The following is a 27,868-nucleotide window of genomic DNA, read 5'->3' as shown; positions in this document are numbered from 1 at the left end:
GCGGCTGGGGGCGGTGTCTGGGCCTCCTAGGCCCCGCCCCTTCGGAGCTCGCCCCGCCCCTCCCCCCTCCGCGGGGTCCTGCGCGTTAAAAGGCGCGCGGGCCGGGCTGGCTGCACTTGCGTTGCACCCGGGCTGAGTGCGGCCGCGACGGGGCGGGCGGACTCTCGGGCGCTCAGAGCTGGCCTCGGGTCCTCGGAGCCTGGCGCTCGAACCTCCCTTCCGACCTCCACCCGGACCCCGACCCCGACCCGGCCTGGCCCGGCCCCCGCTCCCGCCCCCCGGGCCGATGGACTACTCCTACCTCAATTCGTACGACTCGTGCGTGGCGGCCATGGAGGCGTCCGCCTACGGCGACTTTGGCGCCTGCAGCCAGCCCGGCGGCTTCCAATACAGCCCCCTGCGGCCCGCTTTCCCCGCGGCAGGGCCGCCCTGCCCCGCGCTCGGCTCCTCCAACTGCGCACTTGGCGCCCTACGCGACCACCAGCCCGCGCCCTACTCGGCAGGTGAGCGCAGCCCCGGCCCAACCCTCCCTCCAATTCCTGCAGAATCCCTGGGCCCGCTCGCCAAGTGAATGCGACTGTCCCCCTCAGCCGCCCCCATTCCTGCCTTGGCCAGACCCTCCAATGCCCCGAGAGACCCCCAGAATACGAGGTTCTCCTCCGCAGGAATGAGCCTCACCCTCTCATCTCTCCTGTTCCTTTTTCTCGTTGCCAAATCTCTGTATCGTGCCCTTCAGTTCAAGGAAATATATCCCCATCCAGCTCTGGGCCCCTTACCAGGCCTTCCCCTCACCACCTGCAAAGACTGACCACTAAACCTCTACAAGCCCTGGATCTTTGAAAAAGGCTCCCAGCCCAGCCCTATCACCACTTATCACCCCACCCCATCACCGCTGCCCCACGAGATGCATGACCCCCAGCAAGGACCTCTCCAGGCAGCTGAGCTGCCCAGACGGGAAGCTTCCTAGAGCTCGCGTGGCCATCAGGCCCCTCCTGCCCTGTCTTGGACCCATGCTGCCTGGGCCCGAACCCTTCTGTAGCCACCAAAACCAGATCCTGTAGCCCGCAATAAAGGGGCCCGGGTTTTTAAGCCACTTGTATTTCCCCATTCCCCCACAGACTCTCCCAGCTAGAGTTCTGTAGAACCCGGAAGCAGCTCCTGCATCCCCAAGACTTTAGATCCAAGTCCCTGTCCAAACCCTCAACCTCACTGAGCTTCTCAGTCATCTCATCCCTCTGATTAGAGTCCCAGCCTGCCCTATGTAATCTTATCGCCTTCCCTCCTGGGAAGACTGCCGGGGACCCAAGTAGAAGACTGGGGCCTAAGGGCCAGGCGCGGTGGCTCATGCCTGTAATCCCAGCACTTTGGGAGGCCAAGGCGGGTGGATCACTTGAGGTCAGGAGTTCAAGACCAGCCTAACCAACATGGTGAAACCCCATCTCCATTAAAAATACAAAAAAAAAAAAAATTAGCTGGGCATGGTGGCCCACGCCTGTAATCCCAGCTACTTGGGAGTCTGAGGCAGGAGAATCGCTTGAACCTGGGAGGCAGAGGTTGCAGTGAGCTGAGACTGTGCCATTGCATTCCAGCCTGGGTGACAGAATGAGACTCGGTCTCAAAAAAAAAAAAAAAAAAAAAAGAAGAAGAAGAAGAAGAAGAAGACTGGGCCCTAGGCTGGGGTTTGGGGAAGAGATACGAGAAATGAGAACCTGGATTTGGAGAAATGAGGACCAGGGTGGGCAGATTGGGTACCCTGAGCCAGATGAGGGTAGGGATTGGGAAGAGGGGAGACAGCCTCCAGAGATACAGGGTTTTGAGACCAGAGAGATGGGGATAAGGTACAGAGAGATGGGAGCAGAGATGGAAGCACTGGAAATCCTAGGAGAAATGGGGACTCAGGGTTGGGGAGATAGAGATAAATATCAGGCGATGGGGACCAAAGAAGATTAGAAATAGAGATGACGAAGATAAGAATACAAATGGGGTGCTGGAGACAAGAATCAGGGGAGATGGAGGTCTGGATGGGACAAAGATGAGATTGGAGACCCCTGGTGAATATGAAGACTTAAACCAGGGTTACAGACAGGGAAGGGAAGTACTGTCAGAAACACTACCTATGGGGCAGTGGAGACTGGGATGGGTATAGGAAGAGAGTTGGGGGGCAGTGTTGGCTTTGGAGGAGATGGGACATGGAGAAGGTGCCTGGGGAGGAAGAAGGAGGGCAAAGAGAAGATGGAGGAAGTCTTCTCAATGGGCACAAAGAGAAGAGTGGCTGAGAAATGGAAAGTTGAAGAGAGATTCAAATGGAGGAAGATTAGGAAGAGGAGAGGGGGACATCTAGGGGAGAATGGGGGTCAGGGGAGTGGGGCAGAATTGAAGAAATGAGGCTTGGGAAGGGGAGAGGTGGATGGGTGGAGGGAGCCAAATCTGTATACAGCTGAGAGCCGGTGGGAAGGCTGGTGGTAGGGCTGAAAGGAGGGCCGGTGGGAGGGTCTCTGTTGCAGAGCCTTGGCCCAGAACTGGTTAGTGGGAAGACTGGCAATGCTGATGAGACCTGACAGACATCCAGGGCCAGGGTAGACAGAGGGGACAGACGGGCTGAGAGACAGGAGGGAAGGGTCGGAGGCACGGTTGAATGGGGGTGCAGGGGGAGATGGAGGGAACAGGGCTTGGGAGGAGGGCGACGACGGGGGTGGGGTCGGGGAGGGAGTGTCTTGGCTGGAGTATTGGATTATGCTTTCCCCTTGGCCGCTCTTGGGGCTCAGGTCTCCCTGATCTCCCTCCGCCTTTATCCCGCCGGCTCCATTGAGTAATAGGGAGGACGCTCGGCCCCAGGCTGCCGGGACCAAGACGAGGGATCAGGCCAGGGACGGGGGAGGCGTGTGATTCCCCCGGAGCTGGACACAACGGGTTGAACTCTGCTTCTCACTCCCCCATCCTTTTTGCCCCCCCCCGGCCCCCCTGCACACACCCGCAGTGCCCTACAAGTTCTTCCCAGAGCCATCCGGCCTGCACGAGAAGCGCAAGCAGCGGCGCATCCGCACCACGTTCACCAGCGCGCAGCTCAAGGAGCTGGAGCGCGTTTTCGCTGAGACCCACTACCCCGACATTTACACGCGTGAGGAGCTGGCGCTCAAGATCGACCTCACTGAGGCTCGCGTGCAGGTGCGTGTATGCACGTGTGTGTACGAGAGTGTGTGCGCATGGAAGGAGGTGTGGGAGCCTAACACCTGGGGGTAGGGGAATACAGGCAGATGCAGCCCGAAGGCAGGGCGCGGTCCCAGGGTGCTTGGGCAGCTACGGGAGGCAGCAGGGCCCGGACTTGGAGGCCCTTGGGAGACCCGATCTGTTTAGCTCCAGGCTACCTCCGCTCTGTCTCCCTCTTAGGGCAGAAAGTTCCGAGTGATGCTTGAGAAGCCAGGAGGGAGGCCGAGGGGTTAGAGGGGGAGACCCAGGCGACCTCAGGGCCGAGCTGAGGAGGAGAGGGGGCAGGCCAGTCAGCACCCCTGGGGTTCCCTACCCCGGCGCTGCAGCTTTGAAAACCCGGAGCCCGGGAGGCTGAGTTTGTGGCAGGCACAGGGCCGAAGAGAGCCGGGCTAGAGCAGACTGTTGTCTATTTGTACAACTCCGTGTACAGATGTTCAGTTGGCCCGCCTTGACTGGATGCCCTAGACAAAAGGTTTACTGGCGCCCTAAACTGCTCTCCACGGCCCTGGAACACTCCAGGAGGGAAGTCCCAGAGCTTCCTAAAAGAAGGAATTGGGGGAAGAACTTAGAGTGAGGAGAACGAAGGCAGGGTCCCCTCCCGGAGACCAAGAGTGCTGGGAGGCAGCAGAGTCAGCGGGTGAGTGGATCCCAAGGGCAAGAACCCAGGGATCTGGAGGCAGGGGCCAGTGGAGCGCGGAGTGCAGCGGGCTGCGTGCGGAGGGCCGAAGGCCCCTCCAACTAGTAAGAACCCGGGCCCGGTTCTTTCCGAACCAGGATCTCACTCGAGCCTTGCGGCCGCGGGCTGACCCCGTGCGTTCTCCGACCCTCGTCCAGGCTGACTGGCCCCTGTGCCCGCAGGTCTGGTTCCAGAACCGCCGGGCCAAGTTCCGCAAACAGGAGCGCGCGGCCAGCGCCAAGGGCGCGGCGGGCGCGGCGGGCGCCAAAAAGGGCGAGGCGCGCTGCTCCTCCGAGGACGACGATTCCAAGGAGTCCACGTGCAGCCCCACGCCCGATAGCACCGCCTCGCTGCCGCCGCCGCCTGCGCCCGGCCTGGCCAGCCCGCGCCTGAGCCCCAGCCCGCTGCCCGTCGCACTGGGCTCCGGGCCGGGACCTGGGCCGGGGCCACAGCCGCTCAAGGGCGCACTGTGGGCCGGTGTGGCGGGCGGTGGGGGCGGCGGGCCTGGCGCGGGAGCGGCCGAACTACTTAAGGCTTGGCAGCCGGCGGAGTCCAGCCCCGGGCCCTTCTCCGGGGTTCTGTCCTCCTTTCACCGGAAGCCCGGCCCCGCCCTGAAGACCAATCTCTTCTAGCTGCCGGCCTCTGGAGGCTCCGAGCCTGCCCCCAGAGACGTCCCTGCCCCTCCAGGACCTGACAGCCCCTCCCATCCTGGCCACCCGCCTGGAAGTCCCCATCCGTCTCCACTCCCTACTGTCTCACCCCTGGGTGTGTCCTCCCCAACTTTGGAGACCAAGTCAGGGCCACTCTCGTCCTCACCCACCCTCTACCAGCAGAGCGGAGTTCTTTATACCGGGACCTCCTCCAGGAGAACCCCGGAGCCCCTTCTAGCTTGGCCTTCTTTGGATGCGGTATCACATGAGGCCTGTCCCTAACAGTGCCCTCAAAGTGAAGGTCCTCAAGGAGGAGCAGCACAGCCCCCTTCCCTGGCTCTGCAGCGGCTGGGTCACCCCTTACGCTGGTGATCAGGAAAGCCCGCTGCCCCACCCCTCGGGCCCACCCGTACAGAGGCTGGTGGTCGCCGGGATAATCAATGACCACCGCCAATTCATCCCTCACGTGTCTCCTCTCTTCCCTAGCCCATCTGGCACAGAGGGTGGACCTGTTAGAGGAGTGGAGGGGCTGCCTGGGGAATGGGACAGAGGGATTCTCTTTCCCTAATTTTTTCGGTTGTCCTTTTTCTTTGAAAAACTTGTAATTTATTGAAGTTTTACTCAATCCAAATAAAACTTAATTTATTGAAGACATCACGCCGCAACCCTTACGACTGCCCAGGAGGCTGCTTGCAAGACCCTGTCCCGGGCTGAGACCTGCGAGGAACCTCCCTCCCCTACCCTGCCACCGTGCATCCCCAGCGCAGGGCAGCACAGACCAGGAGACAGTGAGAACTAAGCAAACTGGCACTTTATGGCTGAGATCCTGCCCCACCCCAACCAACCCCAATAATATTAAGGTGCTCTCCCTCCCCAGACCCACACAGAACAGTTTAAATAAACCCCAGCCCGGTCCTCGGGCTATTCCTTCATTTCCGGACGGACACCCGCCCCCACCCCCAGCGGGGGTGGGGAGGTCTTAGCGGAGCGCCTCCGCTGTGGTTCAGGCCCGGTGGAAGGCCGCAGAAACTGGTGAAAGTGGGGGCCCAGACGTACCCAAATGGACCCCCACAGGCACCCCTGGGGCTGGGAGGCGGAGTCCAGTAAAAGAGGACAGCACCAGAGTAACCAGGGTCCTCGGTAACCATGGCAACTGACCTTCCGTCCTGAGCCTAAAAGGCGAGGGGCAGGATGCCCTAATTAGGGCATTGCAAATGATTGGGCAGCGGGGAATGCAGATCCCCAATAAATAGGCACCCCAATAAATAGGCAGAGAGATACTGCCCTGACCCTCATAACTTTTCAACCCTGGGGCCATAGCTGGGCCTTGGTAGCAGGGAGGGGCTCTGAGTTCACAGCTTCGTGGTGCCTCCGCTATCACTTGCTGAGCTGCAGGGTGTCCAGAAGGAGGCGCTTGTGAGCCGGGTCCTGCACCCCAGCCTCCTCCAAGTCCTCCTCGGTGATGTCACTGTGGAGTAAAACAGGCTGGGAAGTGAGATGGGCAAGGGGATCCTGAGGGCCCCAGCTCCGCCCCCGGGGCCAGCCCCTCCCCCACCTGAGAAACTCCAGGTCGTCCCAGCCATTATGCACCAGGCCCTCCTCATAGCGCTCCAAGCCGATGGCCCGCAGCCAGGCGCTCATGCCTGCCTCGCCCAGCCCGCTGGCCCGCCCGCCCTGCAGGCACGGAGCCTAAGGAAACAGGGCATGTCAGGGGGAGCTCAGTGCCCCCCATAGAAACACCTGCAGTCACATTCTGCTGCATGCTCTGGGGAAAAGGAAGGGAAGGGCTGGGCTGATACATGTGTCTCCCAACTTCCCAGTGATCAGTTCAGGGTAGCGGGGACACCATGAGTGCTGAATGATGGAGTGAAAGGGTACCAGTCTGTGGGCAAGCACACTCAGGCACACACAGACAGCCACCCTGCTCCACACACCTCCTCTGCCAGGTCTTCCTGGATGCTCTCCCGGATGCGGGGTGGAGGGAAGCTGAGGGGCCGGCCATAGTCCGAGGGCAGTCCCCGGGGGGGCTGCAGCTCCAGGGGGCCTGGGAGGAGCACTGAGCGTGCAGGCCCAGCAGGGGCGTAGTCCACCTCACTCAGCGTCTTGGCCATCTGCAGCACCGAGCAGGACCGGTCATCCCCACTGGCCACTTCCCCCAGGAAAGTGCTGGCTGGTGAGGGGCCTGGGGGCAGTGGGGGCCTTGGATGGGCCTTGGGAGGTGGTGGGCCACGGGCCTCACCCCCACCACGGCCCCGGACCACTGGCCCTGGTAAAGGATCCAGGCTGGGGGGCAGGAAGATGGCTGAGTCCGGCAGTGGTGGAGGTGGAAAGTCTGGAGGGGGCAGTGTGCCTCCAGACTCCTCATCTGAAGAACTCCCCTCTCCCACACGAGGGTGCCGGTGGCGCCCAAGCTGTGGAGCAGGCACTGTAATGGCCACTTTGTTCTTGGTGGCAGATGGGACAGGGGCCCTGGCAGGCGAGGGTGGCTCCGGGGGCAGCAGCTGGTGCGGGACCCCTTCAAGGACGTAGTAGGCAGGGTTATTGAAGCTGTTCTTGGGTGGGGGGGCCGCCACCCCTTCTGGTTCAGGAGCTCCCTCTGGCTTCAACCTGGGTGTGGAAGCAGAACGACTAAGCCAGGATCCAGGAACCCAGGTCTAAGGCAGTGGAAGCAGTGGAGGGAGAACTAGACGGGAGTCAGAAAGTCCCCTGGTCCTAGACTTTCTCATGACCTTGAGCACATCACCTGCCCTTAGTTTCTTCATCTCTAAAGGTCAGAGGGAGGATAACCCTTTGAATGGATAACCCTACAATCCCTTGCCTCACTTGCTAAGATACTTAGATCTTTCATGACTTTATCTGTAGCTGTGAAACCCAAGCTAAATGGGTCAGAATAGAGGTGCCAGAAGACAGGGCAAGAAGCCTCCAATGAGAGGCCAGGTTTGGAAAGCCTCTCGAGGCACCCACAGTCAATCCGCTGCAGAATCTTTCTCAGAGATTCAGGTGGGTCTTATTCAAGCCTAGGGATAAAACCGGGGTGACTGACAACAGCTGAAGATGAGTGAAAAAGCACCAAACTGTACCTAGGAGTTTATGTAAGTTTAAGCAACAATCAGATATAATTAGAAAGCAAGCCTCACTTTCCCAAAGTGTGACACAGAGCACTAATTCCCCAGAACGTTAATAGTTACTACATGGAAAATAAGTTTCCTGGCCCATTAAGTTTGGGAAACTATATTAAACAGAGCTGAAAAGAGGTTTCCTTCCTGTCCACATGCTCAGAGCTTTTGCTAATACTAACATGCACTGGGAATGTCTAAGAAAAGAATCTAGAAAAAGCATTTCCCAAACTCATTTGACCACAAACCCATTTCAACTGGGGCCTCTTGCAGGACAGAGTTCCAAAGAAGGTACCCTGGGAAATCCCAGGCCGAGCCATGTGCCTCCTCCAAATAGAAGGCTCAAGCTAGGTCTGTTTACATGGAGGGAGCTGTCTTAGAAACAATTTCGCATTCCATTTTTAAAGGCGGAATTGAGAGGAAAGGCTGACTGCTCCCTTTGACTCAGAGCCACAGCTAAGGGTGGCCTGGCTGGCCACAGGCATAAGGCCATGGCAGCTCCAACCACAGAGTGGCAGGACACCTAAGCAGCTGATGATCTCCAGGCCAACCCTGAGACCCTGCAGGGGATAGTGATGGATAGAGGTGGGTGGGGGAAGGGGGGGCGGTGACAGGTTCCTCCTCTCACCTGGGGGTCAAGGGCTCCTCCCGGGGAGCTGCTCGGGGTGGGGCTGGGGGCCTCCCCGTTGGTGGCGGTTTCTCTGGTTCTTCAAATAACCTGGAGAGCGGGCAGGAGGCCTCTGTGAAGGCTGGCTTGCGGCTCCCTGACCTGCCAGGGATGCACAGGAGAGAGATGAAGTGGGGTTGACCAGATGCCCCCAGGTACCCTTTCATATGACATTCAACACAGCCCTAGCTCACCTGGGCTCCTGGCTCCCTCGGGACACAGAGGGGGCTTTGCTCTTTGCTCCTGCCTCATCCTTATCAATGCTGATCCACTCTGAGGGGGCAGGAAGGGAGACTCAGAGGAGACCTGGGCTCCTGGATCCCACAGACACCCAGTGGGCCTGCCAGCCCTTTCCCAGCTATGCCTTGGGGCAGGACTATTCCCAGCTGTGGCTGCAGAACCTCCAGGTATCCCAGAGATTCCAACATGCCCCCCGCACCCTGCCCTCCTCGATCTGTTCACACCACCCTATCTCATGTCCCAGTGGAGTCCCCACCGTAGAGCCGCTCACGGGTGCCCAGGCGCTCCGTGGGCACCCGCACCTTCATGGAGCCTCTGATATTGCCTGTCTCCTCGCCACGGTGGGATAGGAAGGTCAGGAACTGTTGGGCCGTGCTGCCGATCATGGATTTGAGTGCAACCACACACTCCCCTGAGGGGCAGATGGGACAAACCAGCAAATTACCAAGCTAATCTAGGGCCCTGTCTGGCTTCCTGTTCCCCTCAGCACCCCTCACCCCTCACCATAGGATTCATAGCCATCCATGGACTTGACTGTGAGCAGGAGGTGCTGGTCCTGCAGGTACTCGATATCAGCCAGAATTGGTTTGAGCTGGGAAGCAGGGAGGCCCAGTGAGGAACAAAGCCCCGCCACTTCCTCCTGCCCCTCCTACGCGCTGCCCCTGACACCACTCAATCCCCACCCTCAGGTCATCTGTGCTCACTCACACTCAACTCTTCAGAGAAGAGCCAAATCCTTAATGCAGAAGACACAGCCCTATACGGGCCTTTTACAGCACCTAGCATCACTGTAACTAATTAATTTTCTCAATAGCTAACACAGGACCTGACATCTAGCAAAAGCTCAAGAAGCATCTCCTGAATGAATGAACAAACTGCAACAAGGTTCCACACTCCCAAAATAAAGCAAACGCCTTTATCCTCACTCATGCCCATGCCCATACACACACACACACTCTCTCTCTCTCTCTCTCTCTCTGCTGGCCCCACACTCCCTCCCAGGCAGGCTCTCCAATAAACTCTTATGTACCCCTCTCTGTGCCCTCACCCATAAGCAGGGGCCCTGCCCACAGCCTCACCGTGGGCAGCTGGCGTGAAGACCACTGCACTTTGAGGAAGTTGATGTTGTCACTGCTCTGGGCATCATTCTCAAAGCTCTTCTTGTATTCTGGGGTGGGGGTGGGAGACACCCAACTGAGCACCACCTCTCAGCTTCCTTTCCCCCTAAGTAGGGGGCTGACTGCACCCTCTGGCCTCCCATCCTCCTTGGCCCACACCCAGCCCCTGCCACGCCTCTGACCCTCCAGGCAGGTAGAGTAGAACTCGATGAAGAACTTGGTGCGGCTGGCTGTCTTCACAATGGCCTCGATGCTCTCAAACTCAATGTAGGCCTGGTCTGAAGCCTTCGAGAGCCCTGAGGAGAAAGGGAGGAGAACAAACAGGAGGACTGAGAGGATCACAGGAGGAATGGGACAGAGAAACAGGGCCCTGGGACATGAAATCAGGGGTCCAGAGCAAGGAGGCAGGGCCAGGAGGGGCCTCCCCAGTCCCAAGCCACCAACAGGGAAACTCCAGAGGCCAGACCCTGGACCAGAGCAAAGAGACAACCCAAGGATAAAAAACCCATTGAAGAGGGTGCTGGGGACCAGAATGCCTGCAGGATTCCCACACCTACAGGCATACTCAGGGACACACATGTGGCCCTAGACAGACACAGACACATAGATAGGTGTACACTCACGTATGCACACGCACTCATGGGCACACAACTCTTGTGATGGCCCAGGCGCACAGACACCCTGACACATCACACCTTGAGAAACACTCCTGCACTCACTGGTACACACACCCACACACACACTTACATAGTCAAACCTATGTACATCCCGAGGCCACCACCTGTGCCCACCTAGATTATGCCACACCCACAAGCATATCTGGAACAGTCACCTTTCTTGGAGATGAACTGGGAGGTAACTCCAACCTCAAATGTCCCAAACACGGGGGAATGGTCGCTGGTGACGATGTCATCAGTGCAACCTGGGGAGAGGGGATAGGAATGGGGACTCAGGGGGAATATTCCCACCCTCGGCTCCCACCTCCCAAGGTTAGGGCAGAGTCCAGATGGTGACCACCCCAGATCTCCCATCACTCTGTCCGGGAGGCTCTGACCATAAGAATTGCAGATGATGTGAGTTTCAGGGTAGGATTTCCACAGAATCCGGTCACACCATGAGGGCACATTGGTCCGGACCTGGGGCAGGGGATGGCAGCATGGTTAGAGCTGACAGCTAGGGGGCTGCTTGGCATGGACCCCACTCCAGAGCTGATGAGTCCCCACACTTCTATTACTAGAGGCCCTAGCACCCACCTCCCTTCTTGGATCCTCAAAATACCCAGGATCACCCAAAGGCCTCAGAGGGGCCATGGAGGCTGGAGTGGAAGCTGCAGAGGCCCATACCCTTGACCCAAATTCTTGATTCATCGCAGGCCTGGGGTCCCCCAAGGCCCATGCCGTTTTCTTGGCTCACCCCAGTTGGCTTCTGCTTGTGCCAGGCATATGTGTCCCGGGAACCCCGCTCATAGCGGTAGGTGGGTGGGAAGGAGATCTCCTCCTCACCTAAGGAAAGCAGGAGACAGGTGGGGTTCAGGGCCCTGACACCCAGGGATACTGCAAGTCTCCTAGCCCTCAGATCACCACCTACCAGGCCCACACTCACTGAATCGAAGGAAGACCTTGTGCTTCTCCCGCTCCAGGTTGAGCTGGTCCACCCTGAGGAGGGGCTCAAACTCTTTCCTGCTGATGTAGTTCAGGATCTCCTGGGGTGGAGGACGCAAAGGCTGGAAACATTCCTCCTGAGCCAGAGCCAGGGGTGATAGCCCATGTGGCCCTTAGCCTCCCTACAGCCATGGCATGGCCCTTAGCCTCCCTACAGCCATGGCGTGGCCCTTAGCCTCCCTACAGCCATGGCAGGGCCCTGCTCGCACCTGGATATCCATGTCCAGGCGGTAGTTGAGGTCCCCAAACCAGAAGAGGTGTGTGAAACGCAGAGAGATGTCAAAGGCATTGAGCTGCCGGTCGCCCAGCGAGAGCAGCCGCAGGATGTCCAAGTAGTTCTGGTTCCTCCTAGGGTGAGGGGTGCGTGGTGGGGAGGGGTAGATCCCCAGGGTCAGGGCCAGAAGTCAGGGATAGGCATAAAGGGAAGAAGTCTCAGGAGTCAGGGATGGGGTAAAGATCCGGGCCCCTGGGGACAAGGTTAGGGTCAGGAACAGAAGGGTCTTGAATTGGGATAAGAGAGCAGGGGGTCTCTGGAGACAGGCCTGCGGGAGGGTCATGGGCTAGGGTATGGGAGCGGGAACAGGCCTCAGGTGAATGGGATGGGTGTAAAGAGACCACGGGAAAGGCGCCCCCTCACCGAGCCGTCTTCTCATTTCCCGAGGTGAGGTGACAATTCACAAAGCCAAATGAGGTGCCATTAAACATGAAGGAGACGCCCACAGCCCCCTTGTTCCCTGTTAGGGCAAGCAAGAGAGGAAGGCCTGGGTCATCCTCAGAGGGCTCCCAACTCTCCCTTCTGCCTCTCAAAGCTGCAGTGAGAGGATCCTCCCGCTGAGCCCACCAGACGCTGTGACATGGGCAGGCCCCTGCACACACCCACACCTTCCCTGGGGGAGGGGGGGTCCTCATTGGGTACACATGGTCTGTGTGGATGGCCTGAGTCTGTCTGTATGTGTGAGCAGAGCCCCTGGAGATCACAGGGGACCCCAAGGGTGAAGCTGAAAGGCCCTGCAGATTCTGCGCAGAATCTACCTGGGAGAGCACCACACCGAAAATCAGGAGACCTGGGCACAATGCCTGGCTCCACCACTTACTTGCTGTGTGACCTTGGGCAGGTCACTCAACCACTCTGGGTTTGAGTTTTATCATCTGTGAAAAGGGGGTAATTATCCTGGCCTTGCCTTCCCAGTGGTGCTGGGAGAGATTTAGAATATGAATATGTTTTTCAAAGTTCAAAGTACCCTATATATGGGGAAACTAAGATCACCAAAAATGGGGCAATCCTAGGCTTGAGAGGAAGCAGAAGCCATGGACAGAGAGACGCTGCCACTCTTGGGCACCTGCCAGCCCCACTTACCCAGGGTGTTGGCAATGCCAGTCTTCACACTGGACGTACTGACGTGGCTGATACGGTTCTCGTGCTCTGGCTTGACCAGCACTGCCACCTTGATATTCCACAGTGATTGCATGGCAATCTGGGTAGAGAGTGCATGGTCACCACTGCCCTGCTGCACCCACTGCCTGCATTTCCCCCTGCACTATAAATAGACTTTTGTGTCCATCACAGGGTAGGAAGGCTTGCCACCCCTCTTCCTGACGGACTGGAGAGAAATGGTTCCTCTCGTGGCATGAAGGACTCAGGTCAGATCTCCCAAAGGATATGCTCAGGGACCAGAGAAAAAGCCAGTGAAGCTGTGCTCCCAGGGTTGCCCATGAAGTCAAGTAGGCTAGTTTGGAGGTGGTGTGTGAGGACAGGGTCCTGGACAAGATGACCCCCCCTCACCGGGCGGTAATCCAGATCCGTAAGCTCCTTGAGGCCCCCGCGCAGTAGGTCCAGCCACTCGCGGTCGCCCACTGAGTTCTCCTGGGTCCCAAAGACATAGATGTCATGGGGTATGGTCACTGTGACCTCGTCCAGGGTCTTCCCCAGACCCTTCGATGTGAACCAGGATGTCACGTTTTTTGGAGGTGGTACACTTCCTGGAGGTGAAGGGGGTGAGGTGGGTCTGGAGGGGTTAGGCACCTGCTCTGGGGCCATCCCTCTCTCCCGCCCCAGCCCCAGCCCGGGCCTGACCCATGTTCCAGGTGCCTATGAAGACTGAGATCATGTCGGGCTCATCCTGCTTGGAGTGCTTGTTCTTCATGAGCTGCAGCAGCTGGCAGAAGGCCTCCCGCTTCTGGGGGAACAGCAGCCACTCAGGGGCAGGTAGGCATCCAGGAAGCCCCCCTTCCACAGGGATACCCTGCCAGTTGGCTCATGTCCATGAGGAGAGGGTCTGTCTGGTTCTCCACTGCATACCCACTGCTCAAGCATATAACAGTGCTGGCAAATGTTATCCACCCTCAGGCCACCCGTTCTCAACACCCTCTACCCTGTCAGACCTACCCCTGCCAGGAGGGATGGCATGCCTACATCATGTGTTCCCTTTCTTACCCTCCAATGGGAAGCACCCATGTGGGGGACCCCCGCAGTCCCCAGTGGCCTGGCCCAGCCTGCTGCTCACCCGGGCACTGACAAAGATGAAGTCCTTGCGCTGCGTCCGGTCCTTCTCCTTCTCAAACACAACACCCAGCTTGTTCTGGACACGCTGGGACTTAATGAGCTGGCGGACTAGGGCATGGAGGATCGGTCACACGGGCCTGTGCCCCTAGGCCAGGGGCTCCGCCCTGCCCACCCCTCCCAGGTCTGGCCCTGGCTCACTGCGGTCGTGCGTGAAGGTGGTCCAGTCCTCCTGGGAGTCCCGCTGTCTCCGCAGCAGCACCAGCCGCCCACCCTCCACATCCACGCTCAGCGTGAACTTCTGCGACTTCCCAATCTTGGTCAGGTCACCCAGGGTCACATCTAGCTTCACCTGTAGGCCAGGTGGGGAGGCTGCTGACAAGACCTTGGAGTAGGCAGCACCCTGGTCACCTCCAACCACCCTTGGCCCTGTGAGGCCCCACTGCCATGTACCTCAAAGGCCTGCACGGGGATGGTCTTGGCCTTACGTGTGGATGGCTGCGGAGCTGGGGGTGCTGTGGAGCTCATGTCCTGTAGGGCCTTCAGGGCCTGGAGGGAACAAGGGCAGGGCGGGGTCAGGGGACACACTGAAGGCTGGGGCAGGGAGGGACACAATTGACCTTGGGGCCAATGTTAAGTTGTAGACTCAGGGTTGAGATCAGTGCTAGGCCAATGACAGTGGCCAGTGAATCGGGGGTCAAGGGTCAGAGATCATGCCACCTTCTTCTGGATGCCTGACAGGAAGTCCTTTAGCACTGACAGCTTCAGCACCAGGCTCTCTAGTTCCTGCTCCCCTGTCTGTGGCAGGTTCTGGGGGGAGGAAGAACCAGGCTTGTACATGAGTCACCTACGCAGAGCCTCCCACCCAGCTCCAGAACACGAACGCACCTCCCAGAGGTCTCCCTACAATCCTACCTGCTGCTGCAAAAGGCGGGTCACCATGGGCGAGCTCTGCTGGTCAAACACCTTGGACAGGATCTCCAGGCCTGACAGGACCTTGTCCACCTCACTAGGGAAGACATCAGATCAAAAGAACTCCCACCCCGACCTAAGTATAGGGAAGGGGACGCTGGGTGTAGCCTCAACCTCACCACAAGGATAAAGGCTACCAGTGAGGAAAGTCAAGAGGCAATGGCTAGTTCACTGTTCAGGATCAGAGATCAGGGCACCTGTGCAGCCGGGAAGCAGGTGAGGACAGGTCAGAGGTAAGGGTGTAATACATGGGGCTGGATGTCCCAGATACCTGTGCAGCCTCCGGCATGAGGTAGCGAGGGTACGGGTGAGGTGGGGCAGGTGGCTGGCTCCACCCCGCACAGCTTCCAGGTCCAGCCCATAGCTGCCTTTCAGGTACTCGTGCGAGACGGTGCTCAGCCCATTGGGAGCACTTTGGGGAGGGGTTAAGAAGTCAGTGGAGGTCCTGCTGACCTGTCCCAGCACCTCTGCCCCATCCCTAGAGGAGATAGTACCTGTGGCAACCAGGGCGGGATGGATCAGGTTATCTGCCTCTGGGCTGAGGTGGGGTGGGGGTCCCTGGTGGGGGCTTAGAAGGCCTCCCCACCTTTGGTAGGGAAATAGTTCTCAGAGGAGAAAGGGTCTCCTGTTCAGTGGATGGGATGGGGGTCTCACCTCTCAGCAGCTGGAGCTGTGGGAGTCTCAGGAGCTGGCAGGGGACTGCTGGGCCCAGTGGGGGCAGAAATGCTGGTGGAGCCAGAGCGCGGGGGCAGCGGGGGCTTCTCGTCCTCCCCATCTGTGGGCAGGGGTCAGTGGGCAGCCGTTTGGGCCTCCCACACTCAGTGGAGTAGGAGGCCCGACGCAGCTGTAAAGTGACTTCCATGGAAAGAGGGATAAAGGGCCCCGGCATCATGGCCAAGGGAAAGGGGGTTACAGGAGAGGTGGGGTTGAGAAGGGGGGATGGGAAGAGGCAGGTAGAGCCAAGGGACAGGGGCAGGGAGGGGACCTGCACACTGGGAAGTACCTGAGGCATCCCGGTCGTCCGGTGGGTCCGGCTCTCGCTCACCCTCTACAGGAAGAAGCAGGGCGCACACAAGGCCCTGGTTGGGCTGGGCGTACAGGCCGATGAGCTCACCCAGGGTCTGGAAGCGGCGCACAGGCACACCCTGCGAGGTCTGTGGGCCAGCAAGGGTGGGAGGAAGGGTCAGCCAGCAGGTCCCCAAGCCCTAGGCTGGATCAAGGTCAGGGGTCAGGGGCCCAAGCTCCTACCTGCACAGCCAAGAAATCTTCTCCATCAGGCAGAATGCGATACGTGTGCACATGCTTCTGATACCTGATGCCAAGGCAGGGCCAGAATCTGTCACCCCCAGGCTGGGGTCTAAGACCCAAAGCACCCCTTCCTCCTGCCAGCAAGCTCAGCACCCCAACCCCCTCAGCTTGGTTTCCCTAAAACCACCTGCCCAGGCTGCACAGGGTTAATGATGTGGCCGGTCCACTTCCACCCTCCTGGTGTTGCCTATTGGGCAGGAATGACCAGAACACCCCCGTCTCCCCACCAGACCTACACAGACTCCACACCCACCACAGGGCAGGGCCTGAGAAGCAACAGGGAGCTCTTTTGTGGCCTCCACAGCTGTCTAAACAGCCCCTCTGGGCTGTGGTACCAGTCTGGGCCCCCCGCCAGAGTAAGAATCTTCAGAAGCCTGGTTAGCCCGTTTGCACACACGGGCAACATGCTAACACATGTGTATGCCTCCTGTGTTTATGCTGCTCTCTGGCTCTGCTGGAGTCGGGTATGTCTAGGGCACTTTTGCCGAGGAGTGTGGGGGCATCACCCTAGGCCTTCCCACCAAAGAGGGCCCCCATGGGAGACCTGGGCCTCTAGGAGCCCCAAGCCAAGGAGGGGCAAGAGGGGTGCTGACAGACAGGAGCCGCAGTTGAGCAGGTGGCAGCTGAGCCAGGTGCACAATCAGCGGGGGATGGAAGATCCTCTGCCTCCGCACCTCAGGGCATGCTTCCCCAAGGAGTCACCCAGGAGTCACCCTAGGTGTTGGGCAGGCGGGAGGTGAGGACCCCCATATCGTGGCCCCCTCAGGGGCTCTCCTGGCTGCTTATGCTGGGTGAGTGTCTGTCACCAGGTGTTCCTTTGTAGACTATTATAAACACTATCTGTGTTTATTACAATAGCATACCATTAACTGAATCCTATCTGTGACACGCTGGGTACCCAGTGTCCTATAAATCTTACTTAATTCTCACACTTCTAAACAGATATTATTATCCCCATTCTCCAGCTGAGGAAACAGGCTCAAAGAATAAAAGTGATTTTCCTAAGGCCACAGAGTAAGTAAAAGGTGGAGTTGGGATTTTAAACCATGGCAGAAGCCAGGGCCAGTATCCTAGCTTGCTGGTCAGATTGCCTGTGCCTGCTGGGGCAGGGGCGTGTCTTGCATGTTATCCATGAACACCCGGAATGTATACAGGTAAGCAAGTATGTGTGTATTTGGCAAATCTAAGATATTGCCCACGTCTGATCCTTACCCCCAGGCTCTTGAGATGCGGGGAAGAGCCAGAGTCAGCTGGCAAACCTGAAGCACCCCCTCACCCCATTCACAGCCTCCCTTGGCAATGAGGCCAGGATTCTCCCCCTCCTGGGACAATAATGTTCCTCACCCAGACACAGGCCCCAGCTGTCCCCCTCCCACTCAACAGCTGACCCAGCACCTGCCTCCCTCCCCAGCCTAATTAGGGGGTATGCCTCAGAGGGGGCTGGGAAGCAGGACTTGGGGATATTCATCTGCCTAGTCTGTCCCTCCTTAGTCTCCCCCTACTGGGCCTCAGACTTGAGGCCTAAGCTAAGACTTATAGGGCCCCTTCCTTGTTGGGTCAATTGCCTAGGCTAGAGTTTTTCAACCTCCATACCACTGACATTTTGGATTGCACAGTTCTTTGTTGTGGGGGACTCTCTTGTGCACTGTAGAATGTTTAGCAGTATCCCTGGCTTCTACCCACTAGATGTCAATAGCACCATCCCAGTTGTGACAATTAAAAATGTCTCCCCAGCTGGGCGAGGTGGCTCCACCTGTAATCCTAGCACTTTGAGAGGCCGGGACAGGTGGATCACTTAAGGTCAGGAGTTCAAGACCAGCCTGGCCAATATGGTGAAACCCCATCTCTACTAAAAATACAAAAATTAGCTGGGCTTGGTGGCGAGCGCCTGTAATCCCAGCTACTGGCGAGGCAGAGGCAGAAGAATCACTTGAATCCAGGAGGCGGAGGTTGCAGTGAGCCGAGATTGCACTACTGCACTCCAGCCTGGGCAACAGAGCGAGACTCTTTCTCAAAAAAAAAAAAAAAAAAGGTCTCCCCTGGTCTAGGCTAATGTGCCCCCCGACCAAAGATGTCAGGAGAACAAAAGGGTAAGGAAGGTACAGCGGGACAGGAGTTTGGGAGGGGGTTCACAGAGCTAAGAAAGATCTAAATAAAGATCTAAATAACTGATCTAAATAAAGCAGCCCCCACAGATTCCCACTCACTGGGCCCACAGAAGCCAACTCAATGTCAGACTGCAGGGCAGGAGGTACAAAGCCGGTAGAAGGCTGCAAAACCAAGAGTGCTAACTCACCCCAGCACCACTACCAACCACACTGGGCTGAAAGGCACAGCCACAGGACCTGGCCTACTCAGAGAAGCACCAAGTCTGGCTCTGCTCTCAGCACTCATAGCTCAGGGCTAGGGCAGCCAGGTAACCAGGGCTCAAGCCCAGAGCCAGGGCTCAAACACTCACTCATTGGTTCAGAAATAATGGCAAGGTCCCATACACCCTCAGCCTCTGCTTCCCCAAGCCTTCCTCTCTACACCACCCATCACCGCCCCCACCACCCATACACGGCCAGGCAGAACCCCAAAGCACCGAGAGGGGCCCTAAGGAAGCTGCCAGGCATCCCCACACACCCCGTCAGTCCCTCTGCCCCGACTCCCTCTCCTGCTCACCACTCAGTCCCTATCCAAACGGGACTGCACACAACGTGGAATGCACATCCTCTCCCCTGCTCCCTTCTACCTGGAGGATGCCTGAAGGGGTCTGCGGGGGAATGCCCGAATTTTTCGTCATCGCAGTCACACTGGGCCACAGAACCCCATATTCTCTACCCTCAAGGCTCCTGAAAGTGCCCCCAGACACACAGCAGGAAGTGCCCCTGCGTCCCTCCTCAGACCCAGGAGAAAGCCAAGGCTCCCACTCTGGGGGGTGGAGGCGGGTCTGGCGTCCCACCGCCCCAGGCACCCTCACCCGGGCCCTTTCCACACCCGGCCGTGCCCGCGCTCCCGGTCCACGCCAGCCCGCAAGGAGCCCCCGCCCCACTCACAGGACGCAGAGCGCGAAGGCCCCCGCCACGCTCTCGCTGTCTCGGACCAGGAAGCTGCCATCGCGGCCCGCCCGGGCCAGCAGCTCCTCCGCGGCCGCCCGGCTCAGGTCGCGGTGGTACCAGGAGGGGGCCTGGCTGCCCAGGGCGCCCCCCGGGCCCGGCGCCCCGCAGGCCGAGGCCATGGCCCGCGCAGGGCTCAGCACCGCCCGCCCCCGCCGCCCCGCGCCATCCGCCCCGAGACGCTCAGGGCTGAGGCTGGGGCCGGGCCCGGGGCCCGGGCTTGAGGATCCGTGGGCCGGACAGAGCCGGGGATCGGGACTCAGCACTCCGCCGCGCAGGCCGCCTCGTTCACCGCGCAGCCGCCGCTGCCTGCAGCGCCGGCCTCAACTTGAAGAGAAAGAAAAGTTTGTTCAGAGGCGGCGGGGGAGGGGCAGGAGCGGAGCGCAGGGCCGGCTGCCGCCCCCTCCCCCTCCGCTCGGCCCGCAGCCCGGGCCGCCCCTGCCCCCAGCTCCTCCTGCGGGGACGGTGCCCCCACCTTCCCGAAGGGCCCGGGACCTCCCAGACCCCACAATGATCCTGCCCCCATCATTCACCCGAGGAGATCCAGTCCCCAAACCCCCATCGAAATCCGAGTCCCCCCATCCTGGCCCCGACACTTCGGGATCCAGGCACCCCCTGGAGAATTCAGCGCTTCTCCGTTCTCCCAATGATATGACCCCTAAGCCCCATAAAGGTCTGATTCCACTCCATGGCTCTTCCTCTCGTCCCCCGTACAGCTTGGCTGCATCGAGTTCCCCAAACCTGCGAAGGATCCAGGACCACCCCCTACCCATCCTCTTCCCTCCACCCAGGCGGGCAGGGCCCCCAACTCCCGCGAAATGCAGGCCCCTCTTAGATCTGAACCCCCAACTCCACGGGGACCGTCCCCCGGCAAAGCCTGCGGGGAGATCCCCTGGCTAACCAGGCTTCTGAAGATTCTTACTCTGGCGGGGGGCCCAGACGAGGTGCGATGTTCTCGAGCCTCTCACGCAGCCCCTCCCAGCCCCGCAGAGCCCTTCCCCCTCTCGGCCAAGTTCCCCAGCACCACCCCCCACACCCGCAGGCCGGGCCTTGAGGGGGTTCAGCAGTCCGAAGCCAGGAGGATCCCTGGCCCGTCTAGTAGAAAGTTCCCTCCCGGGATCCCGGCCGCCGCACGCAGACCCCCACCTCCCGGGCTGCTCCGGCGCCCCCTTCCCCGGACAGCGGCCCTGGGCTCCAGGCGGCCACTTAAGATGGCCATCCGCGCGCGCCCCCGCCCTCCGCGCCGCCCGCCCCGCCCCGCGCCGCCCCGGGGAGCCGGGGGCAGCACCGCGCCTCGCCTCACCCCGCCCCGCGCCTCGGTCCCGGAGCCGCTGGCCCACTGGGTGACCTCGGGCAAGTCGCGGCGCGGGGTTGAGCCTCGGCTTCCCGCTCTGGAAAATGGGGATCCTGTGGCGAGGGCCGGCTCTGGGGGCCGAGCTCGTACCGCGCTCGGCACCGGGCCCGGCGCCCAGCCCGCGCTCCCGAACGGCGGCTATTTTTATTATTAATTAAGGAGAAACGAAGGTGACAGCTGTGTAAACTGTAAAGCGCGGCTGCGGAACGAACGGGTATTATTAGCACTCGCCCCCGCCCCAGCGGCTCCCTCCGAGTCAGCAAACTCGCGCCTCCGCGGGCAGGACGCCCAGCGGGGAGCTCCCAGACGGGGTCCGCTTCAACGCCCCCCTAGCTCCCTCCCCTCCAGCCGAGGGCGGAAGGGGGACGCGGCCGCCGCAAAGGGGGCGGAGCCCATAAAAGGGTCTGGCCCGCCCCCTCCCAAAAAAAGACCTAGCCGGTGGCGGCGTCTCCGGGGAGTCGTCTTCCTGCCCCGCCCCTCCGCCCCCTGGCTCCTTAAAGGCGCAGGCCTCCAGCCGGGCGCCCGCCGCCACCATCTCCCGGGCCGCCGTGGGAGAATCCCTTTAACCTGGGAGAGAACTTTCACTTTGCTACGTTGAACCTGTTGACGGAGCCCGGGTCAGTCCCTCGAGCTCCTTCCTCTATTTCAAATATGCATTGACTTAACCCAGCTGGAGCAGAGCCTGGGACGTGGAAGGGGCTCTGTGGGGCCTTCCACACTAGATAAATATAATAACTAAGAGATCCACCCACCCACCCAACAGTGCCTCCAGAACCCAATAACTCATCCTACAATCTGTGCCACCTTCCTCATCAGCCACCTTTTAGTATAAGAAAAGATGAGCCTGATGTGAGGGGAATCCTTGGTAGTGGGGGAGAGACCTGGACTGGGAGTCTGCACACCTGGGTTCTAGTCCTAGCTGGGCCACCTACCTGCAGGGTGTTCTCAGAGACTTACCTGGGCCTCTCTGGGGACAGTTGTAGTAGGAGTGTGCAAACAAAGACTTATCCAAAGGGAAAGGGGTGTTGGGAGACCCAGAGATAACTTAGGCCCAGCTCCCGAGGGCTTTGCAAACACAGAGCAACCCCCTCAAGATAGGCATATCTACCAATCCCAGGAGGAGACAAAGGTGCCAGAGGCTCCTGACCCCGGGAAGCCCTTGAGGGCTTTGCAAAGACAGAGCAACCCCCTCAAGATAGGCATAGCTACCAATCCCAGGAGGAGACAAAGGTGCCAGAGGCTCCTGACCCCGGGAAGCCCTTAAGGGTTTCTAACTCTTCCAGCCACACCTCCAGGACACCAAAGCGCTGAACCAGTTCCAGGCTCTTGAGTATTCCACTCCAGAAACCCCCTACACTGCCCTCTCCAATTGGCTCTGTTTTTCCTCTGAGAGTCCCAGGCCCCAACTCTGCTGCTTCAATGTGCATCACGTTTTTTTCATCCCACTGTGAATTTTTTTCATCCCACTGGCAATCTGAATCCTTTCCTGGACTCCCATTCCCAGCTTTCCTGTTACAGAGCCGAGCACAGAGCCAGGCAGACAAGGGCTGGAGGACCAGGAGGCTGTTTGGGGACCGAGACAAATAAGCTCAGGACCTGGCTCCCACTTGGGGCAACAGGAGCAACAGGATCCCTGAAGACTATTAATGTGCAGACACTGGGCTCACGGGCTTTCTAGGCAACAGCTCCTGTATATTTCACAAGCCTGAGGGCAGGACTATTATCTTTTTATCCAGAAGGAAACAAAGGTTTAGAGCAGTGAAGCAACTGTTTCATTTTCACAAAGTAGCAGAGCTGGGATTCAAACACAGGTCTAGTTGCTCTAATTTGAAGGAATCCAGAAGCCGTAGAATCTGTCTCCCACCCACCCACAAACTCACAACCAAAAGAATTCCACAAACATGGATGTATCAGTCTGTTTATTAGAAGTGACTCTTGGCCCCACCATGGAGCAGCAACAGACTGGGTGACAGAGGGTTAGGTGACTAATAGAAGCATGCTTAAGGGGCTGTCATTTGTGGGAGCTGAGCTGAGCCCAGCCTGGTTATCCAAGCTGAGGGCAGGTAGTCTGGGAGGACTGAACTCAGCCAAGGAGCCAGAGTTGCAGCATCAGGGCCAGACTGAGCAGGAGACCCCCAATCCCATGAAGCATCTCACCAGCATTCACATGCATGGCTGCAGCATAGAACCTCGCCACTTCCTCGTTGGGGTTGCCCTGGGCTGAGTCAAACCACATCTGGATGCAGCGGCCGCTCCCTCGGCTGTAGTTGCTGACTTTGTATGAGTGACTCCAGAGGCCTTCACAAAGGGCAGCTGGAGTGGGGAAGTAGGACTCAAAGGTGCGGCAGAGAGCCCCAGCTGGGCACTTGTTAACTCCTGCAGGGAGAGGCATGGTGGACACAGACTTTCAGCCCCTGGGCCCAAAGCTCATTTCTGGCCACCCCCAGAAATCTTCACCCCACCCCAAATCCTTGAGGATTTTCCAAACCCTACCTCAATCTCCTTTTTCCTAACCCCAACTCAATCACCCTCACCTGAGGTCCAGTCCCATCCTCTGTGCCAGTTGCTCTTGCACGTGTGGGAGGTGTGACAATCCTCCCACCAGCGCTGACAGTCCTCTTTGCATAAGGGCACATCCAGGAAGCGTTCTTTGCGCCAGCTCTGATTCACCTGGGTGGGAGGTGGGGAGGCAGGGCTCCTCTCAGCCAGGGATGCTGGCAGCCATCGCCTTGAAGCGACTGAGGGGGATGGCAGTCTGCTGGGGTGGGCGGCGGGGAGACACCCTACCTGCTGGATCCAGGGCCCCAGGTTGGGTGAGCACTCATAGAGACAGGTGTCCTGGATGAAGTGGCGCTTGCAGGCGGGCTCCATCTTGCTGCAGTGGTCCCAGTTAAAGTTGTACAGGCGGGAGGTGTCCTTGTGCAGCTCCTGGCTGGTGCTGGCCGTGCAGCAGGCATTCTTCTTCCAGGGACTGCACTGGATGGGGAAGACACAGGACTAAGTGCCTCCCCATACCCTCCTCCTCCTGCCACCTCGTGTCTCTCCCCCATTTGGTTCTTACTCCTCTGCCCTAGGCAGGTTGTCCTGAGAACACTCAGGTTCCCAGATGATGGTCCCTCTCTCCTAGGCCTCCAGGAACCCCTTTCTTGGAGGAAACACAATTACAACCGTGTGATCAGGGGACTGTGGGAGCCCAGGGGAAACCCTGTCTTGGGAATAATAGTTATCATTTATGAGGTATGTAACACTTCATAAAAAGGCCTTTCACTTACTCATTTAAAAATTATTGAGCACCTACTTTATGCCAGTCACGGTTATAGATGCTGGGAATACAGAAGAGAACAAAACAGACAGAAATATGTATTCATGGAATTTTCATTCTGGTCAGAGGAGACAGACAGTAAGAAACTTAAAAAAAATATATATATATGGTATGTCAGGATATGATAAATGATATGGGAAAAGTTAAATGATATGAGCAGGAAATGGTAATGTGGAATTGCTGAAATTTTAAATAGGTTAGGAAATGCCACATTGGTGACATTTTGAGCAAAGGAAGAGAGGGAGCGAGCCATGGAGTAATGGAGTTTGAATATATTTATTCTTCTTGGCATGTAGTAAGATCTGTGTCCCCAGTGGCTAGGCCAGTGCCAGACACATAGTAGGCCCATGAAAATATTTGCTGGAAAAAGTAAGCAAAAGCCAGGCTGGGCGTGGTGGCTCGTAGCTGTAACCCCAGCACTTCGGGAGGCCGAGGCAGGTCTATCACCTGAGGTCAGGAGTTTGAGACCACCCTGGCCAACATGGTGAAACCTCGTCTCTGGTAAAAATACAAAAAAATTAGCCAGGCATGGTGGCGGGTGCCCCAGCTACTTGGGAGGCTGAGGCAGGAGAATCACCAGAACCCCGGAGGCGGAGGTTGCCGTGAGCTGAGATCACACCATTGCACTCCAGCCTGGGCAACAGAGTGAGACTCCTTCTCAAAAAAAAAAAAAAAAAAAAAAGTAAGCAAAAGCCCTACTTTTTAAATCTATCTCTATCTTACATATAGGCACATCATGTTTTCACAAGATTTTAATCTAGACTGGGTTTTCCAGGACTGCAAATACCATGAAATAGAAGGCTGTACTATGTGGTTTATTCTACTAGAATTATTCACTATTTTAGAAAAGTATGACATCAACAGCAACATTGCTTATATTATAGTATCTTATAGTGTTTAAGTCACCAATAGAATATACCTGTATCAATCTTCATTTGTAGCTCCCCACTTATAATGATTTTATGACAAAAGCAAGCATGTGCTATTTCCTAATGCCTTCTAATGTAGTCATACCAGAGAACTGACATATTGAAATATATATTATTTTATTACAAGTTACTTTCTGTGTGTTTCTCCTTTATATTACAGAGCATTATGTTGATATTTGCAAAAATTATGCATACAAATAGGTTCTTTGAATTTCATTGCAGGATAGAAAAGAGAATCTAAAAAAAAATCTGTCGTAAAAGGGAGACATTGAGTCTAATAAGGCTGCAATCCCCTGGCATACATATATATAGACTGTGTGAATGTCCAGCCCCTGTGCCTCAAATTACAGCCAGAAGGGCCTCCTCCTCTTCTCCCTTGGCACTCCATGGAAATGGCACTTAGTGAGGGTGGGAAAAGCCAGCGCCTCCCTAGTCTGTCGCCCACCAAAGGAGGAGCCTAACCCACTCCTATTCCTACCCCTCCACAGGGGCCATTCATGTCCAGCTCCTGTGTGGGCCCATGTACTTCTGTGAGCCTCATTTTCACTTACTTGTGTAATGTGGAGAATATCATCTACCTACATCCAAGAACCCCTGGGAATATGAAATTTTGTACAAAAAACACATGACAACTGACAGGTGCCCATCGAATGATGACTCAATATCATTGTCAACATGGTATCCACCTCTGGGGAGGGCCCCCCTAAAATCACCTCAGCCACTCTTCCTACTCCACCTTCATCTTCTCCCACAGGAAAAATTCAGGATGTGGAGGTATCTGACCCCTCAATCCCTCTCCCACCATCCTGACTTTCTCCTCCCTGTTAGAACAAGCCCCCTCCTTAGCAGAGGCACACTCCAGCCATACTTGGTCATGCAGCTTGTCCTCAGGACCTGGCTTTGTCTTGTGGTGCTTGGCATCCATACAGACATTGAGGAGATCAGTCCTGTCCTGGGCACTGCACATGGTGACTACCCAGACCAGAAGCAGCAGAAGTGGCATCCATTTCCAGGCCATGTCTTTCTGTCCCTGCAGGCGGAGCTAGGGTAGGGAAACCAAGTCCTGAGGGGAAAGGGCTCCAGGCTGGGAGCCCATTCACCTCCTGCCTCAGTCTCCCCATCCCTACGGTGGCAAATGAGGTCAGACCCTGTTCCTTCAATGCTGGGGCCCTGAAGCTCCCTGAGGCTAGGGTAGAGAGGGTTGACCAGGAGGGCTCCCTCACCCCCAGGCTTTAAAGGCTCAGGAGAACTGGCGTTAGTGAGTGAGCCCTGGGGGAGTCTTCCCAATTTGGAGGAGATACTTTGCGCCCTCACCTTTTCTCTAGGCTTTATCTATGACAAGTAGTTAAATTCTTCAGGTCTATGCCCTGCTTCCCTGAACAGAGCCAGGGACACATAATGTCTTCATCCTCTGTCCAGCAAGGGCTCTGTGGTTAGATGCTGGATCACCTGGGGTCTTGTGCCAGCTTAGAAACCAGGTTAGCCTTGGGGAAGGCGGTGACCCAGCTCTGCCGAGTTCTCAGATCAGCATGAGGATCAAGTGACAGAACCCACAGGATGGTGTTTGGTTAAATGATACGGAAATGGAAAGAGCAGTGTTTTTTAAGTAGTTTTGCTTCCTCAGATTTTTTCCTTCCCTATTCTCTGAAAGCCATTTTCCTTTCCAGCCTCCTCAGCTGTCTCTGGGCTAATGCAGCAGACCTCACCCTACCTCTCAAAAAACAAATGCAGATGAGAATGATATAGACTAGGGGTGGGGCAAGGTGAGGAGGGGGTGAGGAATAAAAGACTATATACTGAGTACAGTGTACACTGCTCCGGTAACTGGTGCACTAAAATTCAGAAATCACCACTAAAGAACTTATCTATGTAACCAAAACCACCTGAAAAACAACAGAAGTTTAAAAAATTCAAAATAATTTTTTTAAAAATGCAGAGAGACCCTTAGATCTGAGAGACAACATGAAAGTTTCCCATGTTGGAGCAGCCAGACCAGCACTTAGTGTCCTGGAAGGCACTCAACAACAGGAGCAGCCCTCGCCTCCTCTGTTCATTGCTGCCCTTGCCCCCACCCCCAGCCATTACAGAGCTGTTCCTTTGGGCTCTGTCACTAGAGAGTGGATAATGGATATTGCTTCCTTTCCCTCTCTGGTAAAGGTCCCTCCAAAAACTTACTGACCATGGCTCTATGTTTAGTGTCAAGTCTTCCCTCTTCCAATTTCTTCCCCTTCAAGTTGCCTTCCTCACAGGAGCCAGCATGATCTTTCTAAAGAAAGATGTGGCCGGGCACAGTGGCTCACGTCTGTAATCCCAGCACTTTGGGAGGCCGAGGTGGGTGGATCCCGAGGTCAAGAGTTCGAGACCAGCCTGACCAACATGATGAAACCCCGTCTCTACTAAAAATACAAAAATTAGCCAGGCGAGGTGGTGGGCACCTGTAATCCCAGCTACTCAGGAGGCTGAGGCAGGAGAATCACTTGAACCCAGGAGGCAGAGGTTGCAGTGAGCCAAGATCGTGCCACTGCACTCCAGCCTGGGTGACAGAGCGAGACTCTGTCTCAAAAAATACAATACAATACAATACAGAAAGAAAGGTGTGTTCCTCCCCTCTGCACAAACTCTCCAAGTCTCCCCACTGCCCTTGTCACCCTTCCCTCCTTCGGGCATCTTGCCTGAACCTCCGTTGCTGCTGGGAGCATACACGGCTGTGTCTGAGTTGGCCTCTCTCTAAGTAGGCAATAGATCCAGGCCCCTAGGCTGTCCCCACAGCCTCTGTCTTCAGTACAGGGTAGACAACGCGCTCTGGTAAGCACTGAGTGAAATCTCCCTACTTAGCTATTCTCCTTCCTCTCTTCCTTCCCTTCCAGACCCCACCCTCTTCAAGGCTCCCTGAGTCTGTCCATTTAGTCATTCCTGTTTGCATTCATCTCCTTACTTGTTAATTTACTCATTCCAGCATCCACACATTCAACTTTCATCAAAATCTAGAGAATTGCTCATCACCAGGGGGCATCTGGATTTTATAGATACCCCAAGTGGTTCTTAGGATA

The 27,868-nt window shown here is 57.2% G+C and overlaps 3 protein-coding genes across 11 annotated transcripts; 1 reads left to right on the top strand and 2 right to left on the bottom strand.

Moving 5' to 3' along the window:
• The first annotated feature begins 89 nt into the window (after positions 1 to 89).
• PHOX2A (paired like homeobox 2A) lies at positions 90 to 5,187 on the top strand. 2 transcript variants are annotated; one of them, XM_063608215.1, is made up of 3 exons: positions 90 to 503; positions 2,978 to 3,165; positions 3,638 to 5,187. In XM_063608215.1, exons 1-3 carry the CDS (start codon positions 287 to 289, stop codon positions 3,779 to 3,781), a joined length of 549 nt encoding a protein of 182 aa, XP_063464285.1. In that variant the 5' UTR covers positions 90 to 286; the 3' UTR covers positions 3,782 to 5,187. The 2 variants fall into 2 exon arrangements, with proteins under 2 accessions (XP_063464285.1, XP_063464286.1); XM_063608216.1 differs by having other exon boundaries at positions 3,982 to 4,856.
• Positions 5,149 to 20,868, bottom strand: INPPL1 (inositol polyphosphate phosphatase like 1). 6 transcript variants are annotated; one of them, XM_055093753.2, is made up of 30 exons: positions 20,136 to 20,235; positions 19,154 to 19,540; positions 18,780 to 18,870; positions 16,056 to 16,119; positions 15,811 to 15,961; positions 15,462 to 15,582; positions 15,079 to 15,219; positions 14,751 to 14,844; positions 14,556 to 14,645; positions 14,289 to 14,384; positions 14,037 to 14,187; positions 13,840 to 13,946; positions 13,410 to 13,512; positions 13,119 to 13,315; positions 12,693 to 12,810; positions 11,973 to 12,069; positions 11,545 to 11,683; positions 11,277 to 11,376; positions 11,088 to 11,176; positions 10,729 to 10,810; positions 10,507 to 10,596; positions 9,857 to 9,970; positions 9,636 to 9,724; positions 9,061 to 9,148; positions 8,813 to 8,968; positions 8,511 to 8,589; positions 8,278 to 8,418; positions 6,468 to 7,140; positions 6,089 to 6,222; positions 5,149 to 6,001 (listed from the first exon to the last, which is right to left on the bottom strand). In XM_055093753.2, exons 2-30 carry the CDS (start codon positions 19,212 to 19,214, stop codon positions 5,911 to 5,913), a joined length of 3,747 nt encoding a protein of 1,248 aa, XP_054949728.1. In that variant the 5' UTR covers positions 19,215 to 19,540; positions 20,136 to 20,235; the 3' UTR covers positions 5,149 to 5,910. The 6 variants fall into 6 exon arrangements, with proteins under 6 accessions (XP_054949728.1, XP_034789198.1, XP_014202407.2 ...); XM_034933307.3 differs by lacking the exons at positions 18,780 to 18,870; positions 20,136 to 20,235 and adding an exon at positions 20,517 to 20,868; XM_014346921.4 differs by lacking the exons at positions 18,780 to 18,870; positions 20,136 to 20,235 and adding an exon at positions 20,360 to 20,455.
• Positions 20,869 to 22,469: 1,601 nt separating this feature from the next.
• On the bottom strand, positions 22,470 to 27,634 carry FOLR2 (folate receptor beta). Of its 3 annotated transcripts, none has more exons than XM_003815679.6 (5): positions 27,491 to 27,634; positions 25,687 to 25,860; positions 23,355 to 23,543; positions 23,102 to 23,237; positions 22,470 to 22,943 (listed from the first exon to the last, which is right to left on the bottom strand). In XM_003815679.6, the coding sequence occupies exons 1-5, from the start codon at positions 27,515 to 27,517 to the stop codon at positions 22,651 to 22,653; spliced, it is 819 nt and encodes a 272-aa protein (XP_003815727.3). In that variant the 5' UTR covers positions 27,518 to 27,634; the 3' UTR covers positions 22,470 to 22,650. The 3 variants fall into 3 exon arrangements, with proteins under 3 accessions (XP_003815727.3, XP_034789195.2, XP_008966888.3); XM_034933304.4 differs by having other exon boundaries at positions 27,497 to 27,623; XM_008968640.5 differs by lacking the exon at positions 27,491 to 27,634 and adding an exon at positions 26,998 to 27,334.
• Between the last annotated feature and the right edge of the window lie 234 nt (positions 27,635 to 27,868).

This window comes from Pan paniscus, chromosome 9, assembly GCF_029289425.2.
Source record: "Pan paniscus chromosome 9, NHGRI_mPanPan1-v2.0_pri, whole genome shotgun sequence".
Classification (NCBI taxonomy): domain Eukaryota; kingdom Metazoa; phylum Chordata; class Mammalia; order Primates; family Hominidae; genus Pan; species Pan paniscus.
The sequence above is the reverse complement of the archived record's forward strand: the minus strand, read 5'-3'. Positions and strand labels throughout refer to the sequence as shown.